Source organism: Penicillium griseofulvum (assembly GCF_001561935.1).
Source record: "Penicillium griseofulvum strain PG3 chromosome Unknown contig_80, whole genome shotgun sequence".
NCBI lineage: Eukaryota > Fungi > Ascomycota > Eurotiomycetes > Eurotiales > Aspergillaceae > Penicillium > Penicillium griseofulvum.
In genome coordinates this window covers 348,670-363,004 of record NW_024467471.1, presented here as the reverse complement: position 1 = coordinate 363,004, position 14,335 = coordinate 348,670, and the positions used below count along the sequence as shown (strand labels likewise).

Sequence of the window (14,335 nt, the reverse complement as noted above, 5' to 3'; positions counted from 1 at the left end):
TATTTTCTGTCTGTTCAAGAATGAGCTGACAATTCTCTATCTAAGCAGACATATGGGAACAAGCCGGGCTGTTTACTCTCTCGTATAAACTCTACTTCAAACGCGATTCCTCTTTGTCCAACCTGCCATACTCAATTTTATCGAGCCATTGATCCTGGATACGTCTTCTTCCACGCTGGTCTCGAGTTTTTTATTCATTTCAAAATGGAAGATCGTGAACGGCACCGGATCGCCGAAGAATCTGGTTACCCAATAAGGCGAAGGGTCCCAACAGCTATTGAATACCGAATACACCAGCAGGAGAGTGGCATGGTTTCGTCAGATGCTATCGGTGGTCTATACAGACGCGTATTCTTAAAGGAGTTCCTACTCGGTGGCGAGATTCCGGAGATAGTGCGGATGATTTCCACACCTAAAGAGTGGCATGGGGATCCGATGGCTTCGATTAGAAGGGCTATGGGCTATTGCGGCGCTCGGAAGCCCGCGTTCTTATCTTGTTGACCCCAAAATCCGGAATGACATTGAAAGTCTGGTGATGAATTTAAGAGCCCGGCCGATATACGTATTCGTGAGATCTACAAACTGGATTCTCAACTGGAGAACAAGCGGCATTTAGAAGAGCAAGTTAACCAAACTGGGGGTACTGTAGTCATGTTTCTTTTAGTCACTTGAATATATCAAAAGGCAAATGGGGGATGGTAAAAGCGTATCTTTACAATGCACGTACATAAAGCAGGTATGCAGGTAGCCCCTCGCATTCGTTATTTTTAGGACCTTTTATAATGTACCTTGTCAGCCGTCTGGCCTCATCTGTCGTAAGAAGCTCTTTATCCAGAACCATCTCATCTCTTGCTCCTGGATATATTCTTCAAGGTACCAATTAAAACTATTACATTCGAATGGCTGGAAACCACTCTTGCAGAACTACGTATCAACTCTCGTGAGTGTCTTCATCCTCTCGGGCTGAACAATCACTAGTAATGGTATGGGTACCGCAGCTAGAAGTACAAACGCCAATAATGAGTTCCCCCAACCATACCCGAGCTTGGAATACATATATGGAGCGGCGACAGGGAGAAAGGCCCCTGCGACATAACGAAGAGGCAGGACGGCGGCGATAGCGGAGGCAGAGCGGTCGCCAAAGATATCTACCAGGTAGTTCATAATCGGGGTAGTGCTACTCGATAGCGAAAAGCCGCATAGAACAGTAGCGATGGTCGGGACGATCCAATGATAGCGATAATGGAGGGACCATCCGTATACCAGCAGGCCGACAGGGAAGGCGACCATGGCCGGGATTATAGGTATGAGACGGTTTTCAGGACGCGGCGTACAATCGCCAGGACTTGTGCGTGAAAGCCCGCGAATTAGGAAGTAATCAAGAGTGAAAGTGCACATAAGAGCCCCACTGAGCGTGCCGATGGCTTTCGAGAATTTAGATTATTGCTGGGTCTGGAAATGGAGGCTCCCTGAGATTGGTCATGACTTACTCAAAGCAATATAGATAAGGCCGGAGTGACTCTCAGAGAAGCCATAGACTTCCTGGAAGACAGTTGCAGTGGTAGCGGCAAGGAGCGAAACATAGCCGAATAGTATTGACAGATACAAGCCCATAAGCACTGCAATTCGGGAACTGCTTAGGATGACAAAAGGGCGTATCGTGAGTAAGGCAAGACCTTTGAAAGTTGCCCAATTCCACCCCGTGAAGTACTTCGATGTTGAGCTGACCTTTTCTTGGTTGGAGCTGTCCTTCTGAAGCGCCTTCCGTCGTATTACTGGCACATATGACTCTTTCAACACAGCAGCCATGATTAGCGACAGACAGGCGGTGACGATAGCCATGAGCCAGAAAGTCCAACGCCAGCTCAGATACTGTGTAATGTAGCCTCCCAGAATGGGACCCACGGCACTGCCAAGGATAGGGATCATACTGGTGAGCGACATGGCGGTTCCCCGCTTCTTTACGGCAAATAGATCGCCCGTAATTGCTGGATTAAGACAAATTGAGGCGACAGATGCGCCGGTGAGAAACCTGAACACAATGACCATGGCGAGGCTGTTACTGAAGCTTGTGACCATGGTGAATATGAGGAACAGGAGATTGAAGAAGTGACAAATCGGCACACGCCCGAAACGTTCAGACAATGGGCCAATATAGAGCGGGGCGATGACTTCACCGAGATTCGGAACAGTTATGTAAAAGACCAAAAGAAAGCTGTCGTAATTGTTGAATTGCTGGGCAATGGCAGAGCTTGCTGGAGTGCAGATGACGAGAGACATGTTGCTGAAGAGGGCATCAGTGCATAAATCCTGCCATAGAAACACTGTAACTTACACCACTAGTGACATCAAGGATAAAGCGATCAAGATGAGCCACTTCTGCTTGGTGGACCAGTTCTGTGGCATCGAGGGGTTTATGTCCTCATCCACGTTCGCGGTGGCGATTGCTTTCTTCGTCCCATGCTCTGCATCCACTGTCAGAGCGTTAGGCGACATGGGTGTCGAAGGAACAGTAGCGCCTAACAAGTCTTTGCTGGATCCCTCCATGACAGTGTTAGTCCCTTTTGCTTTCCTGTCTTTTTTCCTTTCTTTTTCCTTTTTAGAAAAAAAGGAAAGTAAAGAAAAGAGAGAGAAAAAGAGTGGGAAGAAACTACACTGATTGTAAATATATTATAAGATCTATTATAAATTACTTTTACACTTCTAAATGTAGTCTAATCTCGTATATTTGTTCTAACTGACGTGCTTTCTAACAATTGGTTATGTACAGATATAAAAAGAGGTCCATGGATATACGGGACTCCACAGCGGCCCGTCACCCGTCGGTCCTCCGTCCAAAGGTCAGAAATATCGATCATGATAGGGAAGTGTGACTAACTCAGCCCTAATCCAGGATAATTGACATTCTTTCACTAGAGGCGAAACTAATTCCTGGCGGAGCCAAGTTACACCAGAATGCGGTAGTCGGTCCTAGTAGGTGTTTAGTATACACGCTAGCTACAACGCGATGTCACTGCCCGCTGCCGCCTCAAGGCTAGTCTAAAAGGTTTGAGATTCGCCATACTTTTCTAAGCCTAGATTAGAAAATGAAAAAGAAACAGAACCGCACAACCACCCGACAGCAACAACAAAGAGCAGCCCTGGCAATACCTGGGCGAGAATCTACATTTTCGCTGAACCCAGAATAATGATGAGGCTCCGTGTAGTTAAAATAAAAGGGTTCTCTATGTATGTTCGCTAATATTGCGAAATATCACTACCGTCGGGTGTGGAGTGCTTAGACTGAAACAACAAGGTCTCCAGAAAAACAAATTAAACAAAAAGTTGACCTTTGACACGATGTCCCCGCAAGTTGGACAGTCATGTCCACGACGCTTGGAATTGGAATTGTCAAGCTCGACCAAAGCAGCAACCAATTTTTTCGCCGAAATTTCTGCCTTATTGGCCCCTCTACTTGGTGTGCTGACATCCAACCCACAAGCCGTGTTACTGCTCTGCATTTTCGCGCCTCAAACTGCTGCCCGGGACCTCTTCACTATGATCGGCCTGCAATACTCCAGTGCCAAATACTCTCTCCCCTACAGCCGAGGAAACGTGCTTCTGTCCATTTTCCAAGGCGCCCATGGTTTGTGTGTCCTCGTGCTACTTCCCTTAGTCACCCACTTCATCGCCGACCGACGGGGATGGACCGCCTGGGCTCGTGACCGCCTATACTCCATTGCGTCCATGACGGCGACGGCATCCGGCCTAATTATCATAGCTGTTGCACCAGCTTTGGCGATTGAGGCCACAGGGCTGCTGCTCGTGGCGGTTGGCAGCTGTACAACAGGGTTTCTGATGAGTTTGTTAGGCGCAGCAGTGCAGCCGGGTGAGGTGAGCTTAGTGTACAGCACGGCGCTGATGCTCAGCATTGTGGTACGGAGTCTTATGGGACCAGTGGCTAGTATGCTGTTTGTGAAGGGCCTGGAGCTGGGGCGGCATTGGATGGGCCTGCCATTCGCAGCAGCGGCTGTGCTGATGGCAGGTATGGCTATAGCGAGCGGCTTCATCTGTTTAGAGAAGAAGGATCCTGTCGAAGAGCACTCTTTTTAAACTGGCATTCTCCAAGGAAATTTGTCATTAACTGTCGAAATATATAGATACGCGTAAATATATTAGGAGCTGCCTTTTACCTAAAATCTGGTACATGTTCATAGGTTATAATAGATACTCCATAGATAACAGACTATACAATGAATATAATACAAATTTCCTATCTACTAGCAATAAGTACTTACTCGGTTCAACGCACGACTCAATGCGTTGGTATATACTTAATATAGGAAAGCAATGTCCTGAACATTTTCCCCTCGTGTACGACAATTTCCCCTAACCATAAAAACGTCATCTTCCGGGCTAGGATCTTCTAAGGTTCGTTTGCTATAGATGAGTTTCTTGGTTAGCAAACGAAAAGAACTGCTAAGGATGCCAAAAGAGGGGAGTGATCCTAGCTTATTCCTCTGAATCCCTGGTCCTCATTGATTGTCCTAATTTTCTATTTTTTCATTCTCGGAGCCTACCAAGGTATACGTATACTCTTAGATCGAAACCTCCGTATCCGCAAAGCGCCTGTCACTCATCTAATCCCGCAATATCGAACAATGTTCACCTGCACGAGCTACTAGTAACAAATTTGGTATACAGTATCCGAAAATGGACAGCTAAAAATATACAAATACGAACACAGGTTGATTAAGGTCCGAACATCGTAATATATCACACGTGATAAACTAATACGAGGGACAGAATACTGGCTTGCATAAGAACTAAAACGGTTATTCTAACCGAGTCAGTATCAAGGTGTAGGTGAGGTTTCACTTTAGTAGTTCTGAATTTTCTTACTGCTAGCTAAAGAACTAGGTTAGGACGTCTGATTGACCAGAATGCAGTTCGAGGGAACCTCCTAGAGGTCAAGTTAACCGAATTTGGGGTGCTGCAGTCATGCTTCATTTTCAGTAGTTGGATAGATTAGAAGGCCAATGGATGATAAAAGCGTACCTTTCCCCTCCGGCGTGCCAGAACTACCAATCGAGGCGCAGGTGCTATAAAGTAGGGTCTTGGCTCTTCACGAAGTGTATAGTGCCCGGCAGACTCACAACATTGCTTGAATAGAAGCTGAAACTACCATTTTCTCTAATGATACGCTGAATTAGCAAGCTGAATTCTCAATACAAGAATTCTGATTTTCAGCTCTGAGTAATGCCTTCTAACAGAACCATCCAATGTTTCACCCATAAAACCCATCGGCTATTAACGCACATTATGAGCAAGTAAGCTGCATATTGACCTGTGGCCTCTCATGCGTAGCCTTCTGTTTCGCTGACAGTTACCCCTCGTCAGACATCGCGTGTCTGCCTATCGGTTACAACGCCCGTAAACCCAACTAACTAGTCGCTAGTCACTAGTCACTGGCCACCTTTGCTCACTTACTCAAGTATGCGTTCGAGTTTGCTTACCTTGCTTATTTGATTTTAGCCGACGGTGAAGCGTCTATAAATGGAGCCCAGCAAGGTCGGGTCGTTTTATTCATTTTCTGTTTTCTTTCTTTTGTCTTATCTTACTGCTCGACATCCAAGATCTCGCCACGGTTCCTAGTCAACTTAGGTTCAAAAGGCCCGGAAATATGAAAGCCGTTGTCTACACTGGCGACAAGAAGATCGTAATCAAAGATCGTGCAAAACCAGTCATTTCGGAGCCTACCGACGCTATCGTCAGGGTGCTACATACCACGATATGCGGGACAGACCTATACATTCTACAAGGCCACGTTCCATTATGTATACCAGGCTGTATCATCGGGTATAAAGGAGTCGGTATCATCGAGACCCTCGGCGCCGCTATTATGAACTTGACCGTCGGGTAAATGGTAATTATATCCTATATTACTAGCTGCGGGGTACTGGAACATACTCGAGCGTTGTTGATATTGTAGGTTTGATAAGACCCCTCCTATATTGTTATGCTCGTGCGAATACTTACCCACGAATAGATCAAGTCATATGCCGATGGTACCGTCGGAGGACCCTTTTTATGCAGTGTCTAGGCATTAGTGCTTTGCATAGCGTGTGTATATATAGATAATATAGACATTTTTCGATTGTAATATAGAAGATCTATAGACAGTTAGGCTCACAGATTGCAAAATACACTGAGTCTATAAAGACAGATAAGATCAATAAAATACAGGGCAGATATTGTCTAATGCCAGGAGTAGAACACAAAGTATCACGCGAGCACCTGAACGTGGTCTCAACATATACACGACTACAGATATACAATAGGAGACTTACGCGTACATGTTGTAAACTTTGTTCTTAGCAGTGCGAAGTCTCAACAAAATCAAATGAGCTGAGAGGTAATAAATATATGACCGTGATAGCTTTGATCTACAATGCAGCCTAGCAACATATAGTTTTTACGAGAACACTACGTTTCTCGAGGGAGGACCTTATATCTAGATCAAGACCTTATACAATACTAGGATCTGAAGGTCGGTCCGACAAAGTACGACTCATAGTTGGCAAACGATCATCAGAATTAATGATAACAGATGATGATAATGGTCTTTATCTACTACCATGGAGCCTATCTAAATAGCTTCATGGGAAAAGGAAACAAAAACACAAAACCTGGAAAGATCTAGCAAAAACAAAGGAAGATCTGTCACAAACTGCATGTAAAGCATAGAGACTTCTCAACGAATCAAAAATAACTAAAGACGAAAAAACATACAACAGTGAGGATTCGCTGGTGGTCACCCACCCAACTACTAACTCACCGGCGTGTGGCTTAAGTACGGCTGAGCGGACGGGAAGCCCTGTTTTCCACACCCTATGGTCGTATGTATCAGGTTAGGAGTGGGCGAGAAATATAAATTAAATATAAGTAAAGTCGATTAGAATCTATGGATTAGATGAGATCATGAAGACGATACACAATAGGTCATATTAAGCATGCTATGACTGATAGATGATGAAGGAAGGGGGTGATTGATGATCTATGGAGAAACTGGATATCGATACCCACGTAAAATAGCGAATAAACTGACAAACAAAGATCTCAGTCTGAACTGACAAACAGCACAGCAGGCAACAGGGGTGGTGTCCTAACAGGTTATATTGTGGATAGTGAAGACTGTGGGGAGAGAAAGAAGGCGAGAGAGAGACTGTAAGTCTCCTACGGAGATCGTCAGATGACTGGTAGCATTCAACAGATCGTGAACCTCATTCTTAATTCCAACGTATATTTGAATGAACGTTCTTTAATAATAAAAAAAGTGATCATCTGCGTACACAGAGCTCAGTCATATGTGCTTTTCCACTATGATAGTGTCACTGTTAATGCGGGTTCTGGTGATGAAATTATTCTATCGAGAATGAATGACAACTCCCTTTAAGCCCGCAAAGTACTTTGTTGAAATGTATGTACCAGCGCTCGTTGAACGTTCCGCTAAGCTACGGGGCTGGGCTGGCATGCCTGGACCTTAACTTCCTTTTAACCTTGCTTTTTTTTACTATTCTAGTAATCTGATTAGCTGGAACAGGGCTTCTCAGCCGAATGAGGCAATAATGAAGCTATTCAGAGTATGGTCCGCTTTTTCACATACCTCTTCAAGCCATCCTACCCTGTTTCATCCCCACTGAAGCTATTCCAGGATTCTCTCGTATAGTTCCTTCCATTCTATTCTCCCGTCCCCTTCCTTATCTCTTCACTACTGACGCTATTCCAGGCTGCTTTTATGAAGAGGAATACGAGCCTAATTTTATACAAGTAGTATTAAGCAAAGGGAAGGAAGATCAACATTTTTTTCTTCAAGGGCAAATTGCTTCTATCAATTATTATAGCGCATTTACACTGATGGTGGCATACTCAACCTTCAAGTCCGATAGCCCCTTCAGTACCACCTGCTCCGTAACCTTTTTACTCGGTACTTGGACTCTCTCTATAACCTGTCTAATCATATCGGCAATCTTGTTCGAAACCTCCGTGGAACGAGGGATATCATGCCCGCCACCATGATCAAACTCCACAGTGTCATCACAGAATTCCGCCAACTGAATACCAGCCGGCCACCTGGGATCCTTCGAACCATATATATTCACAGTGGGGATTTTGATGCGTGCATTCTCTGGAAACTTGGTGAAATCAAGTCCAAAGACATCGCTACGCTCCGGCCTAAACTCAGGGTTATGCAGATTGCGATCTGCAGCGTATTCCCACAGCCCCAAACCACGATTGATCAAATACAGATTCTCAGCTAGCACTGCCAACCGCCCAGCTGTCTCATTCAGCAAGGCTCCCGTATACCGATTGACTTCATGCGCGCGAGGCGAAACCTCTAGACCCATATCTTCGAGAGCTGGTAAGGGGACGCCACCACATATGAAGATGGCTGCACGGAATGGGAGCGGTTCCAGATCGGGCTGATCGCTGTTCATGGCATGGTAGAGTGCCATAGTTGCAGTGAGGGAACATCCCTGCGAGAAGCAGCAGAAAGCATCATAGGGTCCGTTTTCGCGAGCATAGTCGGATACCCATTTGTGGGCGAAACGGATTGACTCGGGCGTGCCCTGAGGCCACCATGTGTATGTTTGAGTCTTGTAGATGATGCTTATTGCGGGTGCGCCCTGGCTAGTGAATGGGGCGTTGATGAACTCGAAGACATAACTATCATCGAGCTTGGACCGAAACGCGGCCGTTTGGGATTTGAAGATTGAGGCACTGGTTCCGTGCCCGTGGAGACAAAGGATACGAGGCATGGCGTTGATGAAACACCTGTGGTGGATGTGTTCTGATGGGAATAATTGTGTATTGTATAGCTCTTAGCAAGGGGCTAGACTCAACCTAGTAATTATCCAAGTAGTGCATTCCCGGTGCTATGGTTACTCTTACTACGGAGTAGTAGTATGTCAAGATCCCCCATAGACCCGATCGGTTCCCGAGATCGTCGCTTTTCATATTCGGCACCCGAGTCAAGTCCTTGTATTTTTACGATATATTCATTTATCTTGTTTTCTCTGTTTTTTTTTTTCGCAAATACAGTCATCTCCAATCCAGAAATATGGCTCAGCCAACGGCAACCACTGTTCTCTTATCTCCAGAGACCAATCCAGGCTATGTTCATGTTAATGGTCTGACAAGAGAGAGCGCAAAGCTTGTATCCGAATTACTCACAAAGAATCACATTTTGTACAAGACACGATGGAAACACACCCTTCACAGTAGGTTCTCAATATACATCCAGATAAATTTCCAAATCTACATCATGTAGGGTGGAAGGCTAGAAGGCTAACGTGGATACAGATCATCTCACTCACCACCTCCTTGCCATGTGGGCGCTGGGAGCGACCCCATCTGAGATCCAGGACATGTGGGATTATAACACGCCTTATCAAGATGACATGAACCCCGGGTACCCAGAGGCATCTTCCAAGCATGGTCTCTATAATCCAGAAGTTTTCCAAATGTGTCTAGGTATCGATGACTGCTACCCCGATTTCCTCAAGTTCTTCGAGGAAGAAATCAGCAGTAAGGGAATGCAGGAAGTGGTCAAGGAATATCTGTTCAAGGGAGATGAGCGAGCGAATGACATCCTGGGCCGCATGTTTGCGGGTGAGTCGGCATACCCAACCCGTACGACGATAAGACGTTCACTAAATCACAGTCCACTCGCCAAGATCTCGTCCATCCGATAATTCACCTTGGGTGCGGCATTGAATTCAAGCAGCCGAGTCTCGTCGCAGAAGCGTTAGCCGGAGCCTGTGTGCATGAGAACTGGCCCAAAAGCTTCCTCCTCCCCACAGAAGATTACGTGCGTGCAAACCCGGGGATACCGTCTAAGTCGATGCTCCAAGTTCTGGATTCCCTCCAGGCGGATAGCGATATCTCGAAAGGAACACGAGAGGACGATCCTTTCAATAAGATCCCAGACGGTTTCCTCAAGCGCGTCACACCAGCACAGCTAGTACCCTACCTCAGCCAGTTCCAGGTCAAGCCCGAGGCCGAGGACCTGAAGCTCAAACTATCAGACATGATGCACACTTCTGCATACATGCTCGGAGCTGCCCAGCGCCCAGGCAAACGCGAAGCCATGGACTTTGTGACCCTTCACGCGGCTACACTAGCGGCATTCTTCCCGGCACTCATGGCGCAGGACTGGTTGTCCAACGAGGACAAAGCGAGACTGCTCGAAGCGACGGTACGTGTCGATGCCGTTATGTATGCTGGTACAGCGTGTCCACCCTTGTATGCCGACAGAGTGATCAACTACATCCCACAACACCCGACGCATGAATGGTCTGAGCTGTTTCACCGTGCAAACGTGTACCGTGACGAGGGCCATGCTGTCAAGTTGCTTCGCGCTCTATATGCCCTGGAACCGTTGGAGCTTGGGCCAGATTTTCCGATCGCCAAGAGTGATTTCTTCAACATTGCGCATATGGGAATTGATTCCATTGAGCGGGCAATGGAGGAAGGTGGCAACCATGTGCCGAAGGAGGTCGCAGCAGGGGTGCTTCAAAGGGTTGGTCGTGGAGGTGAAATGGTGGTCGGGAACATGACCCGGTGGGTGTTCTATGGCGGGTTGCCCAACGCTTGGAGACATGTACCTGCCATATAAGATTTTTAAATCTGCAGTTAAGCACTTTTTGAATTCTAAACGAAGCTTGTTTTGTTGCGAAATGTGTGTTGGTAGGATGAAGGAAAATTAGCGAGATTGTCATTAAACTGCAATAATGGGGTTGTGTCCTGGTAAATACTGCTGAAGAGAGATAGTGAATATAATTGGAATCTAATTCTAAGCAAGAAACAGAAACAAAAAGACAAGAAGAATGAGAAACTCTCTGGTCAAAACAAAGATCAGGGCTCTTGTGGTCACATGATCATGCTTTACCAAGGCACAGTCCGACCGAGGTAGTCGAGGTATTCAAGTCCGGGTCGTTCTCTCTTTGCAAGGAGCACATTCACCAAGCTCGGAATGCTTTCTTCGATGGTAAGCCGAGCCTCCGGACCTCCCAACTCAGTTTTGACCCACCCTGGAGCCATCACCACCATTGGACGCCATGGGATTTGACGAGCTGCAAAGCTTCGCATGTACATGTTCAGCGCAGCTTTAGTACCGCGGTATACCTCTCGCTGGCCTGTTTCGTTGTTGCTGATGCTTCCCTGTCCAGAAGACATCACACCGATTAGACCCTGAGGGGCCACATGATGTGCCAGACTTTCAACAACACGCATGGGGCTGAGCGCATTTGTGACCATGACATGTACAAACTCCTCGGTTGATACATCTCCGATTGTTTGGGTTTGGACACGATTTGTTGTTCCGGCGTTCACAAAGAGCATGTCGAATATCTTGCCCGACAAACGCTTATTCAGCGCCTGGATTTCATCCGGTTTGCAGATGTCCAGGGTCTCAATGTCAACACGCCCGGTGTATTTGTCCGCTAACTCGTGGAGTAATGTTCGCGACTCTCCGCGGACTGTCCCAACAACGTTCCATCCCTTTTCTAGGAATTCGGCTGCCATGGCGTGGCCAAGGCCACGCGAAGCGCCGATAAGAAGGATCGTGGGGTGTGAAGCGGACATGGTAACTAGATATTTCAGAGTTGATCAATATTGTGCGGGTTTGGTACCTTTTGTACCCAACAGAGTTGGCTCGGCATTTTCTAGTTATCTCCGAGCCGAATTTCTCTAGAGAAGCCGCTGATGCTTGCATTAGGTTTCCTCCACAACTACTTTTCCTTCCTACATGTAGTCCATTCCCCTTTCTGGAAATTCGCGTCAGGATCTACACAACCCGTGCCTAAACGTATGGCGGCTTACGACGTCTTGAATTTCAGCATCGATGGCCCTGGGGGAATACTTAAAATACCCAAGGGATCTGCACGGGCCCACTGATAGGCGCATCAAGCTCACTAGTGCAGTGGAGCCCGGGCATCTAACGTCTGGCCCGATTGGCTACGCGTCCTCGTTTCTTTTTCTTTGGCCTTTTCCCCTTCACGGATTACATATTGGTCACATTCTTTGATGGCCCTAACCTTGTCTCGCCTGGCATGTCCACCTTGGCATCTTCTTACTCGGCTTTGCTGTCCTGGGAAATAGCATATTCCCCGAGGGACCCATACGCACAATATGCCCAGATATAAGCATAGTGGCATCCGCCCAGCTCTACTGTGCACTAATCTCCATTAAAATTGGCTGGAATAATGCCGGGTGATGAGAAGGACTATGGCGCGGCCATCAACAACCTCAACCGCGATGTTGAAATGTCTGGCACAGAGGCTGCCCCCTCTCAGCCCATTAAATCCCTAGGGGAAGTGGAATCACAAGCGAGCACTATCCAACCAGGAGCCGTTGTCGTTCCTCGCTCAGAGCGCCGAGGTCTGCTAGGTCGGTTCTCAGTCATTCCTGAGATCACCTCCCCACGGGACTATGGCAATGGAACGAAATGGGCGATGACAGTGATCGTCAGTTTTGCTGCTGTTACATCATCCACGGGCTCATCTATCTTCTACCGTTAGTACTATTGTTTGTTATCCATATTAGTCCCATATTGACCAAATTACAGCGGCCCTGGCTGAGGTAGCGGACGACCTAGATACGACCCCGACTGTTGCTAACCTGTCACTGGCGCTATACTTGCTCGCTATGGCTTTCACCCCTATCTGGTGGTAAGTAGAACTGCAAACATTCATCGCCCAGTGAAATCGAGTGTTACAAGTGCTATGTTAACAACGGAGTATAGGTCTGCTCTGTCCGAGAAGCATGGACGGCGAACGATCTACCTCCTCTCTTTTTCCCTCTTCCTGGTTTTCTCTTGCATCAGTGCCGTTAGTGTCAACATCACAATGCTGATTGTTTTCCGAGTCCTCAGTGGCGGAGCCGCAGCTTCTGTCCAGTCTGTGGGGGCGGGAACCGTTGCCGATATCTGGGATCCGAAAGTGCGTGGCAAAGCCATGGGAGTCTTCCAGCTCGGTCCTCTCTGTGGACCTGGCCTGGCGCCCGTGATTGGTGGTGCTTTGACTCAGGGTCTCGGCTGGCGAAGTACCCTCTGGTTCCTCACCATTTTTGGCGGTGTGATGCTGGTGCTTATTTTCCTATGTTTGCCGGAGACTATTGCAAAGCGTGAGCCAAAGCCGAAGACCGAAGATCAGATCAACACGAACATCGTTGTCAAGATATTCATGGCCGTCTTTGGTCCTTTCAAGGCGCTGGCCTTGCTCCGCTTCCAGCCCGTCATCGTTGTAATCTGGTCCGGTGTCATCGCCTTCTTCACCATGTACATCATGAACGTCTCGATCCAAGCTGTTTTTGAGAAGCCTCCCTACAACTTCACCATTCTGGAGGTGGGTCTTGTATACCTGGCACCGACAATCGGGTACGCCATCTCGTCGATTTTTGGTGGTCGCTGGATCGACTACATCATGGTTCGTGAGGCGACTAAGGCCAATCGATACGATGAGAACGGAAAGCTCAAGTACTTCCCCGAGGACCGGATGAGAGAGAATATCTGGGTGGCTTTGACACTATACCCAGGCGCGTTGATTTGGTATGGCTGGACCGCTGAAAAAGGTATCCAGTGGGCGGTCCCCTGTGTCGCCTCTATATTCTTTGGACTCGGCATGATGCTGGTCATGGGCACTGTGCAGACCGCTCTGACGGAGTTCACTCCGAAGAAAGCATCTAGCGGTGTCGCCGTGGCAAACTTTGTCCGAAATGTCCTCGCATGTACGGGAGCTGTCGTCACTCAACCCATGCTCGACGGTATCGGCAATGGATGGATGTGTACTATGATTGGTCTGATCGCATTCGTGACGGGTATTCTGGCCATTCTTTCTCTCCGCATCTGGGGTCCCCAGTGGCGAGTACTGATGGACCGAAAGTTGAATGCCCCAAAGCCGTAGATATTTGTGTTTGATCCTTGCCTAGGTGGCGAGAGGCTAGCCTCTGTTATTCTCGGGTCAGATTTGATTCTATTAATATGTATTGCTGCACATAGAGTCGATATTTCTATTTACTCGACTCAAAATTACTCCAAGGGTCTATACTATAGTTGTCAAATTAGGCGATGAAGTTATCATTTTGCAAAATACACTGCTCCGTTAGCGAGCAATGACCATAAAAGGACTATTTAAGGTCGAAGCACTGAGGTCTTCTATAATTTACGCTTACCTAGCCATATAGCTGGACTCCCAGACTTGCCCAAATACTCCATTTCAGCTATAGCCTATGCTCCAATAATACCATAACAGTGACCATTTAACATTGTCAAATTGCTTGACCAATCATGGGCCAT

The 14,335-nt window shown here is 47.2% G+C and overlaps 6 protein-coding genes across 6 annotated transcripts; 3 read left to right on the top strand and 3 right to left on the bottom strand.

Moving 5' to 3' along the window:
* Positions 1-931: 931 nt before the first annotated feature.
* PGRI_011750 (Major facilitator superfamily domain, general substrate transporter) lies at positions 932-2,496 on the bottom strand (the record flags this gene model as incomplete). The annotated part of the gene is made up of 4 exons (XM_040788888.1): positions 932-974; positions 1,040-1,424; positions 1,491-2,284; positions 2,336-2,496. The coding sequence occupies 4 exons, from the start codon at positions 2,494-2,496 to the stop codon at positions 932-934; spliced, it is 1,383 nt and encodes a 460-aa protein (XP_040645841.1).
* Positions 2,497-3,339: 843 nt separating this feature from the next.
* On the top strand, positions 3,340-4,092 carry PGRI_011740 (uncharacterized protein; the record flags this gene model as incomplete). Its single annotated transcript, XM_040788887.1, has 1 exon — positions 3,340-4,092. The coding sequence occupies one exon, from the start codon at positions 3,340-3,342 to the stop codon at positions 4,090-4,092; it is 753 nt and encodes a 250-aa protein (XP_040645840.1).
* Positions 4,093-7,877: 3,785 nt separating this feature from the next.
* PGRI_011730 (Serine hydrolase FSH) lies at positions 7,878-8,798 on the bottom strand (the record flags this gene model as incomplete). Its single annotated transcript, XM_040788886.1, has 1 exon — positions 7,878-8,798. One exon carries the CDS (start codon positions 8,796-8,798, stop codon positions 7,878-7,880), a length of 921 nt encoding a protein of 306 aa, XP_040645839.1.
* Positions 8,799-9,368: 570 nt separating this feature from the next.
* Positions 9,369-10,657, top strand: PGRI_011720 (questin oxidase family protein; the record flags this gene model as incomplete). Its single annotated transcript, XM_040788885.1, has 2 exons — positions 9,369-9,651; positions 9,717-10,657. 2 exons carry the CDS (start codon positions 9,369-9,371, stop codon positions 10,655-10,657), a joined length of 1,224 nt encoding a protein of 407 aa, XP_040645838.1.
* A 269-nt stretch (positions 10,658-10,926) lies between these two features.
* Positions 10,927-11,625, bottom strand: PGRI_011710 (Short-chain dehydrogenase/reductase SDR; the record flags this gene model as incomplete). Its single annotated transcript, XM_040788884.1, has 1 exon — positions 10,927-11,625. One exon carries the CDS (start codon positions 11,623-11,625, stop codon positions 10,927-10,929), a length of 699 nt encoding a protein of 232 aa, XP_040645837.1.
* A 620-nt stretch (positions 11,626-12,245) lies between these two features.
* Positions 12,246-13,943, top strand: PGRI_011700 (MFS transporter; the record flags this gene model as incomplete). Its single annotated transcript, XM_040788883.1, has 3 exons — positions 12,246-12,555; positions 12,608-12,710; positions 12,785-13,943. 3 exons carry the CDS (start codon positions 12,246-12,248, stop codon positions 13,941-13,943), a joined length of 1,572 nt encoding a protein of 523 aa, XP_040645836.1.
* Positions 13,944-14,335: the final 392 nt, after the last annotated feature.